General features: G+C 46.8%; 1 protein-coding gene across 1 annotated transcript in view; it reads right to left on the bottom strand.

Annotated features, from left to right (window-relative positions):
• The window catches only part of LOC107116551 (A-kinase anchor protein 13-like), a gene marked incomplete at its 5' end in the record, with an annotated part of 206,382 nt that overhangs the window by 161,101 nt on the left and 27,471 nt on the right, over window positions 1-17,810 (bottom strand). Inside the window, 2 exons of the mRNA XM_015418487.1 lie at window positions 4,710-4,899; window positions 8,572-8,755. Of these exons, the coding sequence (XP_015273973.1) occupies window positions 4,710-4,899; window positions 8,572-8,755 (374 nt within the window). The remainder of the gene's footprint in view (window positions 1-4,709; window positions 4,900-8,571; window positions 8,756-17,810) is intronic.

Raw genomic sequence — 17,810 nt, 5'->3', positions numbered from 1 at the left:
GCATTTGGCCATGTTTTACCAGCAACTGACAGCCAGCTGGAGTGCCAAGCAATGTTTTAAAATGGACTTTAAAAAAAATAAAATAAAGGAACACACACAACATGCATTTGTATCTCCTACGCTGCTTTAGTAAGTGAGGCATGAGCACCTGCTGAAATATGAACCGCTTGGACCTCTCTCTTAACCACAGATGGGCCTCTCCTTCATAGAGCTGCCGAAATTTCATTTTACCTAATCTGTCTGGAGGCTGAGTTGCCCACTAAAGGGTTGCCCAGACACCCTTCAGACCCTCAGGTCTGTACCTGCAGAAGTGTGCACCTGCTGGTGAAAATGCATCAACAAGTGGACTGGGATCACTTTGGAAGTATATGCCAGGACATTCCGTATTTTATGCCACTGGTCCTGCGATAGCTCCTTACCTAAATCTCTGTGCCAAGCACCTTGATAGAAGTGACAATTTGGGTGTTCTGTTTTCAATAAAATATTATAAATCTTAGAAATTAGGCCATCTTCCTGATACAGTAATTTTTCAAAGTCAGTCAGGCCCATTAGTACGGGGGGTCTGAATTTGTGAGTAGCTAACAAGCTACTGACCTGGAAGTATTCATACCATGGCAGGGTGTGGTTGCACCTCTGAGCAAGGTCACTCTTTGCAAGTAGGCTGCCCTTTGGTATTATATCTATAAATCAATTAATCCTCATTCGTTTCCAGCGCAGAAATGCTTTTTTCCCTAGCCCTGGTTAATAAGAACATAAGAACATAAGAGACGCCAGTGTTGGATCAGGCCAGTGGCCCATCCAGTCCAACACTCTGTATCACACAGTGGCCAGAAATACCAGGTGCCATCAGGAGGTCCAGCAGTGGGGCCAGGACATTAGAAGCCCTCCCACTGTTGCCCCCTCCCCAAGCACCAGGAATACAGTTCATCCCTTGCCCCAGAGAGTTCCTATAAGAACATAAGAGAAGCCAGTGTTGGATCAGGCCAATGGCCCATCCAGTCCAACACTCTTGTCACACACAGTGGCCTGGAAGCTGATTGGACTTCAGTGCATTCCACACCTCAAACCCCCCCCCCCGCAAGGCAGTTGGGATTTTCAGTTGCATAACATACCTCAAAGGGGAGAGGAGAATGGGTAACAATGGTTACCACTCTCCAGGTGAGGGCTACAGATAACTCAAACATACAAATGCTCTTCAGGTAGCAGAGATCAGTCCCCCTGGAGAAAACAGTGGACTCCGTCATTAAACCCTGCTGAGGTGGCCACAGGAAACTGACACTGTTTGCCCAAAGCCAGAGCACTCTCCCAGAGCCTCTTTCTAGATCCCGTTGTATTTATTTCCGCAACGGGCATCATTTCTAGTTATATCTATAAATCAATTAATCCTCATTTGTTTCCAGCGCAGAAATGCTTTTTTCCCTAGCCCTGGTTCAAACCAGCTTTGACCGGTGAACAATGTCAATATGTTCAAAGGTGGAGCTAAACGCCTAGCATTTCTTTTCCATACATTTTTGGTATGATCCCACTACACTTTCAAACATATAAAGTTGTGTCCAGGTGGCATTTAACGCCAGCTAAACTATCCCATTGCACCTCATCAGCATCTTCCAACTGTTGGAAGCACTGCGGCCAGAAGGAAACTTTTTTCCACAACTGGTGGACGTGCAAGGCAATCAAGTTGTTCCGGGAACAAATAATCTCAGAAATCACCCAGATAACAAATATCGCAATACCGCTAAAACCTGAGATGATCCTATTGAATTTATGGGGAAACCATCAAAACCTCTAAAGTCAAAAAAGATCTGATTGTGACTATGGTCACGGCAGCAGAGAATATAATAGCGACAAAGTGGAAAGAAGAAAGTCCGCCTACGATTCATCTTTGGTATACAAAACTGTGGGGCTACTTTATCATACAGAAAATCTCCGATGACATCCAAAGCTCAAAGTTGCAAGTTAATGAGTTGTATGCAATGAATAAACGGACCACATTCCTGAAATGGAGACTTAAGCATAAGGGACCGCTGGACTCTGATATTTTAGCTAATTTCAGCTCAGTAATGGCAATTCAATGATTAGTATAATACTAAGTGTTAACCCGAGCTGCGGTGGCTCAAGCGGTTAAAGCGCTGAACTGCAGGCTGTGGAAGGTCAGTAGTTCAGCAGTTCAAGACCCGGGTGCCGCATGACGGAGTGAGCTCCCGTCTCTAGTTCCAGCTCCTGCCAACCTAGCAGTTCGAAAGCAAGAAATTGCAAGGAGATAAATAGGTACCACTTTGGTGGGAAGGTAACAACGTTCTGTGCGCCTTGGTGTTTAGTCATGCCGGCCACATGACCACGGAAACGTCTTCGGACAGCGCTGGCTCTTCGGCTTGGAAACGGAGATGAGCACCGCAACCCTAGAGTCGGATTCGACTGGCTTTCCAGCAAGGGAACCTTTACCTTTTAAGTGTTAACCTCATGATATGGATTACTCAATGAATGCAGCTTTGTTGTTTGTTGTTCGATTTTACTGTTCACTGTATCCCTACTGTTTTTCAATAAAAATTATTATTTAATTGATAAAAAAAAATAAAACAAGTGGAGGTCGGTTCGAAGATATTTTTGCAGCTGATCTTCCAGTCTCCAATCCCCCATTCTCTCATCCCATTCACACGCAAACACAAGCTGTTGTCTAGGATTGCAACCCAGAGTGTCTATCTGCACCCATATGTCCTCACTAGAGCTACATCTGCTTCTAGACTTAGGATGGTGGTGGATTTGAAGTGTCTGGGGAGGGCCCATGGCTCAGTGGCAGAGCATCTGCTTGGCATGCAGAAGGTCCCATGTTCAATCCCCAGCATCTCCAGCTGAAACGACCTTGCAGCAGGTGCTGCGAAAGACCTCAGCCTGAGACCGTGGAGAGCTGCTGCTACTCTGAGCAGACAATATTGACCTTGATGGGCCAACAATCTGAGTCAGTATAAGGCTGCTTCAGGTGTCTGGAAAGCTGATTTAACTGGGAAGAGGGGACTTGGCAAGCACTATTTGGATTGCATCTCCAGGAAATCACAGCAAGTTTTGGGTTATTAGGTTACATTATCCAGGGAAGGGGAAAAGAAACAACAAATTTCTTTCTTGTGCCACTAAATATCTTCAGCTAACTCCAACTACCTACATTTTTTTTACCCCACCTTTCCCTCAAAGATGCTGAACACAGTTCTCTCTTCCTCCATTTTAGCTTTGCAACTACCCTGCAAAATAAGCGAGCGGCTGGCCCAGGATCACCCTTGACAACCTGCACAGGGCAATGTTTCAAAGCTCCGACTAAGCACCCGGGAGACCCAGGTTTGAAAATCCACCCTGCCGTGGATGCTCGCTAGGGGAAATTGGGCCAGTCACTCTGTCAGCCTAACCTACCTCACAGAGTTGTTATTGTGAGGATCGAGGTGAGGAGGAAGGGAAGATGCTGTAAATTGCTTTGGCCCTTGTGAGTAAAGTGACATAAGGTAAAGGTTCCCTTGCTCGAAAGCCAGTCAAGTCCGACTCTAGGGTTGCGGTGCTCATCTCCATTTCAAAGCCGAAGAGCCAGCGCTGTCCAAAGACTTCCCCGTGGTCATGTGGCCGGCATGACTAAACACCAAGGCGCACGGAACGCTGTTCCCTTCCCAATGAAGTGGTCCCTATTTATCTACTTGCAATGTCTTGCTTTCGAACTGCTAGGTTGGCAGGAGCTGGAACTAGAGACGAGAGCTCACTCCGTCATGCGGCACATTCGGGTCTCGAACTGCTGAACTACTGACCTTCCACAGCCTGCAGTTCAGCATCTTAGCCACTTGAGCCACCACAGCTCCAAAAGTGACACACAAATACCTAAATAAACAAACACAGCAGTCTTCACCACAGAATGGAGATTCAAACATGGGTCTTCCCGAGTTTTGGTCCACCAACATGCCCCACGCTGGCGCCACCTTTAGAGTCCATGTCCTGGGTGTTCGCTAGGGCCCACCAGATCTCCCAAGGCCTCGACTCTCAAAACCATTCCGCTGCAACCCATTTCCCACTTCCCAAAAGAGGGCAAGGGGAGAGAAACTATATGGCCAGGGACCAGCCTACCTAAGGGACCGCCTTTCCCCACATGTTCCCCCAAGGGCACTTCAGTCGGGGAATCAAAATCTCCTGGATGTTCCAGGCCCCAGGACCACTAGACTTGCGATGACCAGGGCTAGGGCATTTTCGGTGGCGGCTCATATCTGGTGGAATGAGCTCCCAGGGCCTGCAAGACGGAGCTCTTCCGCCAGGCTTTTGAATAGGAGCCGCCACCATCACTGTTCCACCAACGCCCTATGATTTCCGCATATTGCCATCTTGATGTGGGCATCATTGGAGGGAACGGGACGTCTTTTAGGGGACGGTAGGGCAGTGGGATATGCACTGCCATAGTTGTCTAGCTATACTACTGAGAACGCCATCTTGCTTTTAAAAATCTTAACATCTGGAATCGAATAGAGGAGCACCAAAATTGTTTTAGGATGCTGTTTAACTGTTTGTTAATTGTCTATGTGTAATTTAACATTTTATATTGTTTTATTGTTTTATCTGGCATTATGCCCTGTTAGCCGCCCTGAGCCATCGGGGAGGGCAGGATAGAAATCGAAATAATAAAAAAATTAAATAAATAAATAAACAGTCACAGGCAAAAGGCGCATGGAGACAAGCCCTTCCCTCACCGTGTGTTGGCAGCTCTGAATAAAGGTTTGGAGACAGCTTATGTTGTTCTCCATGCCAGACCCAGTTCCTCGTTTCACTTCAGCCGTCAAAGTGTAGATGTCCAGGCCCCGGTGGTACTTCACGGAGTACTCTTCAGAAAGCACTGTGTGAGACAAGGTACTCCAGGAATCCGGTTCACTGGCTGCTTCCCTGAAATGAAGGGGGGGGGGGATATCACACATTTGAAGCCTTTTTCAAGCCCACATCCTCTGTGCTCACTTGTCAGAAGTGCCCTCTCTAAAACTTTCATAAATAAATACAGTGTTGGGACCAGGCCCCCGGGGGGGGGGGGGGCAGGGGGGGTGGGGGGGGGGGGCATTAATTGCTGGGGAAGCCCCCCCCCAGGAGTTGAGGAGGAGTTTCCCACCCCTGAAATGTCCTGTGTTGCAACACATTCTGTGAAGCAGAATGGGGCTTTTCTTGCCCATCAGTGTTCCCGCTAAGCTGAGTTAGTGCGAGCTAGCTCACAGTTTTTTAGCCTCCAGCTCACATATTTTTGTCTTAGCTCAGGGTGGATGGCTCCAGAGCCAACTAATTGATGTAGGAGCCAAATTGCTTGCTCACAACTTTAATGCCAGGAGCTCACAAAGTAGAATTTTTGCTCACGAGACTCCACAGCTTAGAGGGAACATCCCCATGAACAAACCTCCTTACACATACAAAAAACACCATGTCAGGAAAATGGCTTGGCATGGCATCATGGCCTGCTAGATTTCTGCATGCAGGGAGTTCTGTGGTTTTACACACACACACACACACGTGTGCAGAAGAATATTCAGGAATGCTGAGGCCACACCTACATGCTGGGGACCAGGCAAGTCTTTGCCAGTTGCTGAATACGTAAAATCAAGGCTTGGCTGATAGCCAGAGAATCCATTCCACTCACAGATCACCACTGGTCTAATGGAATTGGAATGTTCCTCTTTTGTTTACTGGATCTGGGTCAGACTGAGCTTGACAGCCATGTTCCATCTCTGACACAACACACTGCTTTAACTTGCCCTGCTGTGAGCTGATCTATAACTTCTGAACAGAGAAAAAGACAGAGAGAGGAACAGGCTGCCTCAGGAGGTGGTGGCCTCTCCTCCTTTGGAGGTTTTCAAATAGAGGCTAGATAGCCACCCGACAGCAATGCTGATTGTGTGAACTTAGGAAGATCACGAGAAGGGAGGGCAGGAAGGGCCGCGTCAGTGCTTAGTTCTTGTGGCCCTTTCTCACCTGCCCAGGGAAATGCTGATCGCCACTTTGGGTTCAAGAAGCAATTGTTCTCCAGGCCAGTTTGGCCAGGGATCCTGGAGAGCTTTGTTGTTGTTGTTGTTTTTGCCCTCTTCTGGGCACGGAGCAGGGGTCACTGGGGGTGTGGAGGGGGGAGGTATTTGTGAATTTCCTGCATTGTGCAGGGGGTTGGACTAGATGACCCTGGAGGCCCCTTCCAACTCTATGATTCTATGAAAGAGAGAAAATGAATATGGGCTGTTCTCAGCCTATGAGAAACAGGTGGCCCACCTTTTGCCAGGTCCTAGGTATGGCCTAAAAACCTATTTCATTGGCAGAAACTAGAGATAAAACATCTAACAGATCACAGGCCTCATTCCTCAAATGAACAACCCTAACCTTGAACACAGATCCCCAAGGATTTAAATGTGCTCAAAAATAGAGAGAGAGTGTGTGTGTGTGAAGAGGGAAAGGTATTCCTTATGGGCCCATTTATCCCTTAGCATTTCCTTAATGCTGCCAGGGTCATGATTAGACGCAAAGAGATTACAGGCACTTAAACTAAGCAGTTTAAGCAGCTTATGGAGACAGCATTTGGCAGACCAATTTTCAAGCGGAACAGAGGGGAAGTCAGAGGGGCAAAAGAAGCTTGTTGCTTGCCTGGGAGATGAGGGTTGCTCCCAGTGGACACTTCTACTTACAGCTGGGCCGCAGCCCTGATGGAACCATCATTCCAGAATGATTTCCCTATATGCCACGAGAGTTCCCAAACTAAAGTTGCCCGCAAGCGTCACAGAGCAGTTTGCCTGCTGGAACCCTGCATGAGTCACTGTTCTGGCTTTCCCGGTTTCTAGTCAGCCCCTGCTGAAGGCATGGGATTCTACCACATCTCACACTCTGGTGCGATCTGATGATTTAACACAGAGACACAGCAGGGTCCCCCCTAAGGAACAGGGGCTGTGGCTCACTGGGCAGAGGCCCTGCTTTTCAAGCAGAAGGTTCCAGGTTCAGTCCTCAGCATCTCCCGTTGAAAGGATCCAGTAGGTGGGAATGGGAAAGACCTCTTCCTGAGGCCCTGGGGAGCCACTGCCAAGTCAGAATAGATCATTCCGATCATGTTTTTACTTTACTTCATTTATTCTCCACTCTTCTTCCCAATGGGGACCCAAGGTGGCTGGCAACAATCTCCATGTTTATTTTCACCACAACCGTGTGAGGCAGGGGTTGCAGGGTCTTACCTGGCTGCCGTTGGGAGGCTCCAGGGTCCATCCTGGGATCTTCTGCCGTGCGCGCCGCAATGGCATCACACGGAAGTGACGTAATCACATTGCCGACATCAGGGGGTGACACTCTAGTTTCTGGGCAAAAACTCTATGGTTTGAGACCAATTTCACCATAGAGTTTTGCCCAAAAACTAGCGTGTCACCCACCCACCCACCCCCCGACGTCAGTGATGCAATGCCGACACTTGTGGGTGACGTCAATATGTCGCATTCGGGGACATTTGTGGGTGCAAAAGCGGGGGACCTCGCAAGCCTCCTCTGAGGTAGATGAGGCTGAGCGTGCATGACTGGCCTCAGGTTCCATGGTGGAGGAGGGATTCAAACCCAGGTCTCCTATACCCTACTATAACCACTGCACCACACTGGCTTTGATCGGGACAGATCAGGAGTGACTCAGTAGAAGGCAGAAGAACATTAGCCCAATATTGGAAAAACAAAAATCAACCTACTCTCCAATATTGGCAAAACAAAATCTGGGAACACTTTGTATATGGTAAAATTGTCTCTCACCAAAAAGATTTTCAAGCAACTTGGTTCCCAGCAGTAAAGACAGGTTGCTTACCTGTAACTGGTGATCTTCGAGTGGTCATCTGTGCATTCACACCCTTGGGAATATACTGCGCCTGCGCTGACCTTCTCGGTACCGGTAGCTAGCAAAAGGGATTTTCGCGCCTCTCCCAGGTCACGCGCCGGCTCCACTGCGCATGACAAACTAACTAAACGCAAGTTTAGCAGAAAGTTAGGTACTTAACAGACCGAAGCAGAAGGCGTCCTACCAGCGCGGCGGTCAGAAAAGAACTGGCGGGATCTGCGTGCCCCTCCTTGGTCATGCGCAGTGGAGCCGGCGCGTGACCCGGGAGAGGCACGAAAATCCCTTTTGCTAGCTACCGGTACCGAGAAGGTCAGCGCAGGCGCAGTATATTCCCAAGGGTGTGATGCACAGAGACCACGAAGAAGATACTATCTTGCAGAAGAAGAAGTGATTCCAAACAACTCTTATTACAAATATCTGTTATATTTTTAAAAGGCTCTTAAGGGTTGAGAATGTTGATTATTGCATGGTGTTAATATGTGTTATGAATGTACTGTTGTATATATTGTTCAAAATAATAAAAAACACTTATTTGAAAAAGAAAAAAAAAGAAACAGGCCATGGCTCTCTGTGCTCGGCCTGCAGAAGGCCCTGGGCCCAGTCCTCAGCATCTCCACTTTAAAAGCTCAGGTGAGGGTCAGTGCAGAATAACCCTTAACTGCAGTGAAAGCCAAAGGTCAGAGCGAGTGCAGGCGTGAGGAGGCCCAGTCCGTATCTAAAGTCCATCCTTACTGTGTCAGCAGCTGATGTAGCTTGTGATGGCCCCTCTCCAAGGCCAGGCTGACAGGCGTGGCTCCTTCGCTGTTGGGGACGCTGACCGCTCCTCTCCCCCCGGGCTGCTGTAAGAGGAACCACGTCAAACGCAGAAGACCCAGCCTCACTGCAAAGTGCATCAACGTCTCCCGGGGAACGTTCTCTGGGAAGAAATCCAAAGGGACCTCAGGTTAAGACCAATATCATCTCTATAGACTTCCTGGGTCACATGCCTGGTGTGTCAAAAGCCAAAAAACCAAGAAGCCGTTAACCTTTGCGCTTGTTCTCTATGTTGGGTTGCCAGATCCAGGTTTGATCTCCATCACCTGGAGATCATCTGGAATTCAGGGAGATCCCCAGCCCCCAGCCCGCCCCCGCCCCCCGAGGCTGGCAACTCTATCTTTATGCAACCTTTTGCCTAAAAGCCCACCCACAGGTAACTTCACACCTAGGTCAAGTTCTCACTGACCCCAAGTTTGGGCTGTATCCAATGTTCCCTCTAAGCTGAGTTAGTGTGAGCTAGCTCACACTAACTCAGCTTAGAGGGAACATTGGCTGCATCCACTTCTGATGGCAGGTGGGGGGGACGACTCATGGAATCAAGCACTCTTCCATTTAAACAAATTATTTGGGGGGAGCCACTAGGCTAGATGCCTTCTACCAAACATTATAATAGCAAAAGGGAAAAAAATAGTGCACACAAAGCAACTTTACCAGCAAGAGAGCTCTAAAACCCTGAACGGATGCCTATGAGAATGTAAGAAGAACCCTGGATGTGCTAGTCCCCAGGGCAGACTGCACGAGAAGCCAGCAGCCTGATCTGGATCTCTTATTGGATGCCTCAAGCGGATGCATAACTTCACAGAGGGCCAGCCTCAGGGAGCTCAGCATGCCACCCCCCCACACACACACCCATTCTCTGCAGACATGATACCCCTTTGTAAAAACGAGGTATTAAAAATTTTTCATTAAAGAGACAAGACTACTTCTCCCCCTCAAAAAATGGGGGCAAAGTCAGAGGTCCCCAAACGTGAGCTCAAAATACACCCAGACACAACCCAAGAAAGACAAAATAGTTTCTATTTGATGACGGGACCTGTGTAACCCAGAAGCATACACCAGGGCTATTTTTGGGCAGGAACGCGCAGGAACGGCGTTCCGGCTGCCTCCCGAGTTGGCCACGCCCAGCAGGAACTCATTAGCATAACAGGCCACACCCAACAGCAGAAACTCATTAGGATTGGCTACATTAGGGGTGTGTGGCCTAACATGCAAAGGAGTTCCTGCTACAAAAAAAGCCCTGGGTTTTGACAACAAACAAGGTAAACAGAATAAGAAGCAAAAGGTGGGTGTGGTTGGATGACCACACTTCTGGTAACATGGGGGTGCGACCTAATGTGCTAATGAGCTGTGCTGTCAGGGGTGTGGCTTAATATGCTAATGAGTTTCTGCTGTTGGGTGTGGCCTATTATGCTAATGAGTTCCTGCTGGGCTTTTTCTACAAAAAGAGCCCTGGTACACACACTCTTACCCACAAAGAGCTAAATAATCAAAGCTATCTGCCTTTCCTAGCATTCCTCAGTTTCATGACCAGCTTCAAACACCAATCCACATGCAACATCCAGCATTTGGTAAAGGTTTCACATTTTCCCCTTTCTTTATTTAGCCAGGATTTATGGGCTTCCTTGGGGGAGGGGGGAGTTCTGCCAGCTTTGACACCTATGAATCTTTACAAAACATATCTGCAGCAGAGCAATAAGGCTAGGAGATCTGGAACAATATCCCCAAGCAATCTCATGATGATTTATAAAATCAGAGTTACACAGTCAGACTAATTAAACAAGTTTACGGTGAAAAGGCACGGCACCTTAGGCATGCAAATGGGTCACTTGCATTCGTAAGTTGATAAAACAGTCAAAATGCTGTGTGCTTCAGGAGAGGGGGAGAAAGGAAAGCTCTGCAATATGGATATGCTATGTAGATTAAACAAAAGTTGCACACTCTTATTTTGAACAAATCATTCCTGGCTTTCCCAAGTTACAGGAACGGACAAGGAGAAGCCAGAGAGGGTACTGACGTCTTGCTGTCAGCCACTGGATATGTTTTCAGATGTTTTTCTGGCTTCAGAGATTTAAGTAGGCCTTGCCTATACTCCTTCCAGCTGACCTTTGCAATCAATCATAGGGGCTAGGAACTTGCTTTTTAAAAAGAGCTAGAGCAGAAATTGCTAGGAAGCTGAACACAGATCCAAGTCCCTGGCAGTCATTACTGCCTTCTTCTAAAAGGCTGTTAGATTCTGGGGGTTGGCTGGTGACAGAGATGCCAGGACTCCTGCTATGGTGGGAAACCACCTGATATCCCTGTTTTCTTTCTTTCTTTCTTTCTTTCTTTCTTTCTTTCTTTCTTTCTTTCTTTCTTTCTTTCTTTCTTGGGGGGTGGGGTGGAGTGTGTGCCAGTGCACACATCATTTCCAGTAAAGAAGAAGAAGAAGAGAGAGAAGAAGAGATTGGATTTATACCCCGCCCTTCACTTGGAGTCTCAGAGCTGCTTACAAACTCCTTTCCCTTCCCCTCCCCACAACAGACACCCTGTGAGGAGGGTGGGGCTGAGAGAACTCTGACACAAACTGCTCTTTTTCAAGGACAGCTGTACCAGAGCTTCTGACTGACCCAAGGTCACATCAGCAGGTGCAAGTGGAGGAGTGGGGAATCAAACCCGGCTCTCCCAGATTAGAGTCCGCACACTTAACCACTGCACCAAACTGGCTCTCATTAAAACACATTAGTGGATGCTCTAGCATTTACCAAAAGCTCTATGGTAAAACCATCTAGGTTTTTGTAAATGCTAGAGTGTCTAAAGATGTCACTTCCTGTTTTTACCAAAAGCGATATCAATGCACCAGGCCCCACCCACCCCATTTCTCCTGGGGGTTGCCAGGCACAGTATGGCAACCCTTATGCTAGATTTCTGAGGCAGTCTGGCAATAAAGTCTCTTTAGCTCTCAGAACATCTCACTGGATCCTAAATTTGCAAATTCATTTGCAAACTCCCAATATTCAGCACCACATTTCAAACCATCACTGGCTAGAATCAAATTAAGCCCACTCAACAACTGGCCTGTTTCTTGCATTAAATAACTGAATACTGGAAACGTACTGCAGATTCCACTGGGACGGAGAAAGGGGAACCTTGCTTGCAAAGTCCAAACAGCTAGATTACCATTCCACTCGGCCATATCATGCCTCATGCTCCATCAGCAGCCCTGGGTTTATTTTACCCATTGGAACCAGAAAGGACACCTTTCCGCATGCATGTGGGCTTTTCAGAATACAGGATTACAAGAACTCTGCAGGCACAGAATCTGCTTCCTAGTGACATTTAATTCCGGATTAACTTCTGAAATCCTTTCGAAATCTCGGCAATCATCACAGATCCCTTTCGGCAGCCCTTTCCCTGCCTCTCTGGTACATTCCAACATAATCCTGGCTATTTTCTTCATTTTCTTGATAAGTTAAGAGCCAATCACCCCCTCAAGCTTTTCCAAAACCATCAAGCTTAACGTCTGGCCCATGATGTTAACTTGGCCCTTGCAGACACATTCCAAGGGGCGTTCTCTATGTGTCCTTTGGTCACCTCCCGAGGACTGCAGACTCCAAGGGGAAGGAGAGTTAGTCATCCTTCCCACCGATTCCTTTGCTTACGTGATCCCAAGGCCTGTGTTTCAACCAGTGTTCCCTCTAAGCTGAGTCAGTGTGAGCTAGCTCACAGTTTTTTAGCCTCTGGCTATCACATGTTTGTCTTAGTTCAGGAAGAATGGCTCCAGAGCAAGCTAATTTATGCAGTAGCCAAATAGCTCGCTCACAACTTTAATGCCAGAGGCTCACAAAGTACAATTTTTGCTCACAAGATTACACAGTTTACGGGGAGCACTGTTTTCAACAGTTAACAGTTCTCATCAGCTTGTCATAAGGACTGTGCCATGATAATGTTTTAAGAGCTTAAAGTGTAAGACTAGGATCTGGGAGACCCTTGTTCGAATCCCCCCTCTGCTATGGCACTGGGAAGCCTTTTTTTAAAAAAAATTCTTTATTTATATTTGACAAATTGACAAGTCATAAGGACTGTGCCATGATAATGTTTTAAGAGCTTAAAGTGTAAGACTAGGGTCTGGGAGACCCAGGTTCGAATCCCCCCTCTGCTATGGCACTGGGAAGCCTTTTTTTAAACACATTTTCTTTATTTATATTTGACAAACTGACAAGAGAAAAAGGGGGGAAAACAAAAAACAAAACAAACAAACAACAACAACCTTGTTCGAATCCCCCCTCTGCTATGGCACTGGGAAGCCTTTTTTTAAAAAAAATTCTTTATTTATATTTGACAAATTGACAAGAGAAAAAGGGGGAAAAAACAAAAAACAAAACAAACAAATAACAACAAAAACAACACAGAAAATTCCATTTTGATACATAACATCTGGTTGCAGATAGGTTTCATCTTTTCACACAGTATATACATTCCACTATCATAACTTAATTGCCAGAACCTTTAAGTGCTTTCATATATTTATATATGTCTTTCATATCCATTTCAGACACAATCAACTAAATTCCGCTACTTTAAGCTAATTTCTTTCCTTTAACCATCTATAAAAATTTAACCAGTATTTATCAAAGTTTTCATAACCTTTTTCTTGTAAAATAAAAGTTAATTTCTCCATCTCCGCCACATCTAGTATCTTAGAGATCACTTCATCTCTAGTAGGAGTTTCCTCATTTTTCCACTTACTAGAATAAGAGATTCTGGCTGCTGTAATGATCTGCATCACTAAGTATGTTTCATCTTTCTTAAAGGTGTCCGGGATAAAATTTAATAAAAAGCATTCTGGTGATAGTGGTACTTTCTTGGTCAATATCTCATCAATAATCTCTTTTACCATATTCCAATATTTTTTGGCCTTACTACATAGCCACCATAAGTGGAAATATGTTCCATCGCTATATTTACATTTCCAACAATTCTTTCCAATTCTCTTGTCATATTTATTTAACCTTACCGGTGAGATGTGCCATCTGTAGAACATTTTAATAATGTTCTCTTTAAAGGCACTTGATCTGACCAATTTTACATTTTTCTCCCAGACCTTTTCCCATTGTTCAAAAGTCAAGTTACTTCCTATGTCTCTAGCCCACGCAATCATTGAGGGTTTTACCCATTCGTCTTGCATCTTCCATTCAAGCCAAAAGTTATAGGCCTTTTTTATAAATTTTTCTTCAGTACCTGTCCATATTTTATCTAGTTCAGTCTGCTTTTCATAAAACCCATTTTTTTGTGCCAATTGACCATCTTGATAGTAATTGCCTTTTTTCCCATCAAGTCATATGTGTATCTTCATTGTTTAAAATATCTTCTACTCTCAAATTCCTGGTTACATCTAAAAAATCTTGATATTTCCATTTTTCATATTTAGTCTATAAAGAGGGTTTAACAAACGCTTCAATAGGTGAAATCCATCGTGGGAGAAACTGGGGTATAAATATCTAAAATAAGTACATGTGTGATTTTTCTTGTTGCCGTATGGCCCAAATACAAGCTTATCACCTCAATGAAAAAGAGGGTTGTGTCGCAGTTGGAAACATTTCAACCCACATTGTTTTTATCTGTCTCTTGAATTCAAGGACTTCCAATCTGCTGACTTTTGTTCCATATACAATACGGATTGAACACAGGTAATGAGGGAAAATACAGAGAATGGCATGCTTCCAAGAAGCGGGAACCTGAGCCAGCTTCGCTTCCGAGAGCAGGCAGGACTGGGATCACTGGAGCCGGAAGGGGATTATTACAAGCAAATTTCTTCCATGGTAAGTTCTGTCCTTGTCTTGCAGGATAAAAGACTGTGCCCCATATGCACTACTAATTAAATTAAACTGATGCACCTCCAGAAGAGCGTTCAGGCTTTCCTGGCCTGGTGCTGGTCAGTTCACCCTGTTGGGGAAGTCAGCAGTTGGTCCCACAGGGCATGGCCAGGCGAAATGGGGGGGAGATGCCCAGAAGACCAGCACTGGGCTTGTGGCTGCTCCCCCCCCCCCCCGCCGCCCCTGGTGTGGCCTCCCCCCCCCCCCCCCGGCCACACATAGGGATGCCAAGGCTGCCATCTCCCAGGGCCCGGTTCTGCTGTTGACATGTCCCAGCCGGGTCTGCACAGCATGTGGGGTGGCCGCCTGGAGGAAAGCTCTGGCTTGCAGCTCAGGGGCCTGCGGCCATTAAAAGAGGGCCTGGCTCTGGGTCGCATGATGGGAACGAGGGGGCACTTTGAGGGTCTTCTTGCGTGGGGGGGGTGTTGCAGATTTGGTAGAGGCGTCGCCTCCAACACCCCACCACTGGCTACAGCCCTGTCCCACAGTAATTTGAAATTAAAAGAGTCAGAGATTAAACCATTGATCCACTCTGGGCTAGTGAAGATTTAGTTACCTTTCTTGGAGACAATATAATACACTACTAAAAGAGGGGCTATCCCCCTCCCCAATGTAGCCACTGAGACTAAATCTTGAATGACGAAGCAGTGTTGTTAACTTGACACATACAAATATATCCGCCATTTGTTTTAAGGACTGTGTCTTGGTAAAGGTAAAGGTTCCCTTGCTCGAAAGCCAGTCGAGTCTGACTCTAGGGTTGCGGTGCTCATCTCCGTTTCAAAGCCGAAGAGCCAGCGCTGTCCGAAGACGTTTCCGTGGTCATGTGGCCGGCATGACTAAACACCAAGGCGCACAGAACGCTGTTACCTTCCCACCGAAATGGTACCTATTTATCTACTTGCAATTTCTTGCTTTCGAACTGCTAGGTTGGCAGGAGCTGGAACTAGAGATGGGAGCTCACCCCGTCATGCGGCACACTCGGGTCTTGAACTGATGAACTACCGGCCTTCCACAGCCTGCAGTTCAGCATCTTAACCAATTGATTTGATTATTTAATTGATTATTTGCCCTGATCTGGATGACACAGGCTAGCCTGATCTTGTCACTGTTAGATCTCAAAAGCTAAGTGGGGTTGGTCCTGGTTAGTACTTGGATGGGAGGCCACCAAGGAAGCCCAGGCTTGCTATGCAGAAGAAGACAACTGCAAAAAAAAAACCCTGTTCATCTCTTGCCTTGAATACCTTTGAGGTTTCCATAAGTCAGCTACAACTTGATGGCACTTTCCATCACCAGTTGACTGTTTAATAGAAAAGAACTTCAAGTTCCCTCTACAGGATCATCCATCATGGCAGACAAGTAGTTTCCCCCCAATACCCATCTTCTTCTTGCCCCAGTGTCCAGCTGCAGAGGACCATTAGGGAACACTGGCATGCATCCTGCCACTTGGTGCAAGGAATGCAGTGTTTTCCTGCATTCCTTTCCATTCCTGAAGCCCCTTGTGACTCATGGAAACATCATAGGACCTGCATGGGGGAAAGACCACGAAGGTTGGGGGGGTTGCAGTGAGGAATAAGGGGGTCAAATTGCTCCTCCTTCTTCTGCAAGGGCAGCTCTGCTGAGAAAACAACCAGAGAAAACAACCCTTGTCACTCCAGCCCATGCAGATGAACCTCTGCATGAATTCTGCAAGGCTAGGAATAGCCTTTCTGGGAGTCAGAAGGAACCACAAAAATGAAGATGAATGTGGGAAGATTTCTATTTGGAGATGGCTGGGTACATATCACTGACACCAGGGGCCTGGCTGTGCCCCACCTGAACTGTATACGTTTCCCTAGGACATGTTCCAGCGTTCCTTGCAGCTCACAGAAGCTCCATGACACATCTGCGTCTTGGGCAGACAGATCAACTGGGGTTTTTCTGGAAGTTAGAAAGTTTGAAAAAGCCAGATAATGAGAACACTGTGGTTGTGCTTCAGTTCACAAAACCACCAAATGCACACAGCATTGTGACCACTCAGTAAAAAAAGATGCTTCCCAATTTCCTTGTTTACAGCAAGGATACATGGGGGATGGTTACACAACAGCCTGTGAGCCAGTGGCTCGAAGCACCCTTCTGGGTAAAGACTTTTGCAGTGCACAAGAAAGCAAGTTTATTCGATCCTAAATCTTAAAAGTTTCTTGACATGTTCCACTCATGCACAAGCACAACTAAAACGCCACATTAATCCCTGGAGCCATGGAAAATAACTAAAAGCAACTGAAGATTAAAAAAAACTCCAATCCCAGTGTGAACTTCATCCAAGCATCATAATTAGAGAAGTGCAGGGGAACCTTTTAAGACTTTCAAGCATCAGTTTTGATGGGTCAGAGCCCACTTCACCAGATGTACGCCCATTTGGGAAATATTCATTCTTAAAGGTACAGGCAACAGAATGGTGGGACAGGTTGCAAAAAGAGGTCAGCTAGAAACAATAACCAATCAAAGAGAATTCTCGCCATTCAAAGTACACAGATGGAGAGAATAGGATAAACATACAATCAGATCTAAATCAGGGGGAAAGGAGTGGGGTGCGTTCCTGCCCAAAAACAGCCCTGCAATCAGATCTAAATCAAGGGGAAAGGAGTGGTAGAAGCAATAAGGAGAACCAACCAACATCCATAAAGAGTGGGTCATGCTGGACCACTGGCACCAATGGCGAGTGAGGACATCCAAGTCCCTATTCAAGCCTAGGGTAGGGGGTAAGAGAATGTTCAATTTCTCGATGACTCCAAGGTCAATACTTATTCGCAAAAAATTGTGCTAAAATAAATCGCTAGTTTTTAAGATTATTACACTAGGGCCCCGGTCACACGGAAGGTTTTGGCCCGGGAGAGGGACGGATCGGGGGCGCAGCAAACAGGCGCGAGCACACCGCAACATCTGGGAATCGGCGTGCACCCGTCCCCGATCCGTCCCTTCAAGCCTAAAACACGCATCAAAAAAGAATCTGCAAAAGAGCAGGACTTACCTGAAACACCGCAGCAAGCACGGCCGTGGGATCACCAGCGCATTCGTCTTTGGTAGCAATCCAGGCTCCCGGCCGAACTGCGCAAGCGCACACATGCGCAGTTCGGCTGCCTCGCTCTTTCTTCAGTGGCTTCTCCCCGGCATCTGATTGTGCAAGGGAGGAACTGCACGGCGGCTCAGGGGATCTGTGTGATTCTGCCGCCGCATGTCTCTTTTGGTGCGGCTTTCAAAAGCCGCACTTTGCCCGCAGCAATTTCCCCCCGTGTGGCAGGGGCCTAGATTGATCAAGATGGGCCG

Source organism: Gekko japonicus, unplaced genomic scaffold, assembly GCF_001447785.1.
Source record: "Gekko japonicus isolate JY-2015 unplaced genomic scaffold, Gekko_japonicus_V1.1 scaffold224, whole genome shotgun sequence".
Taxonomy (NCBI): Eukaryota; Metazoa; Chordata; class Lepidosauria; order Squamata; family Gekkonidae; genus Gekko; species Gekko japonicus.
This window is presented reverse-complemented; position numbering and strand designations above follow the sequence as displayed.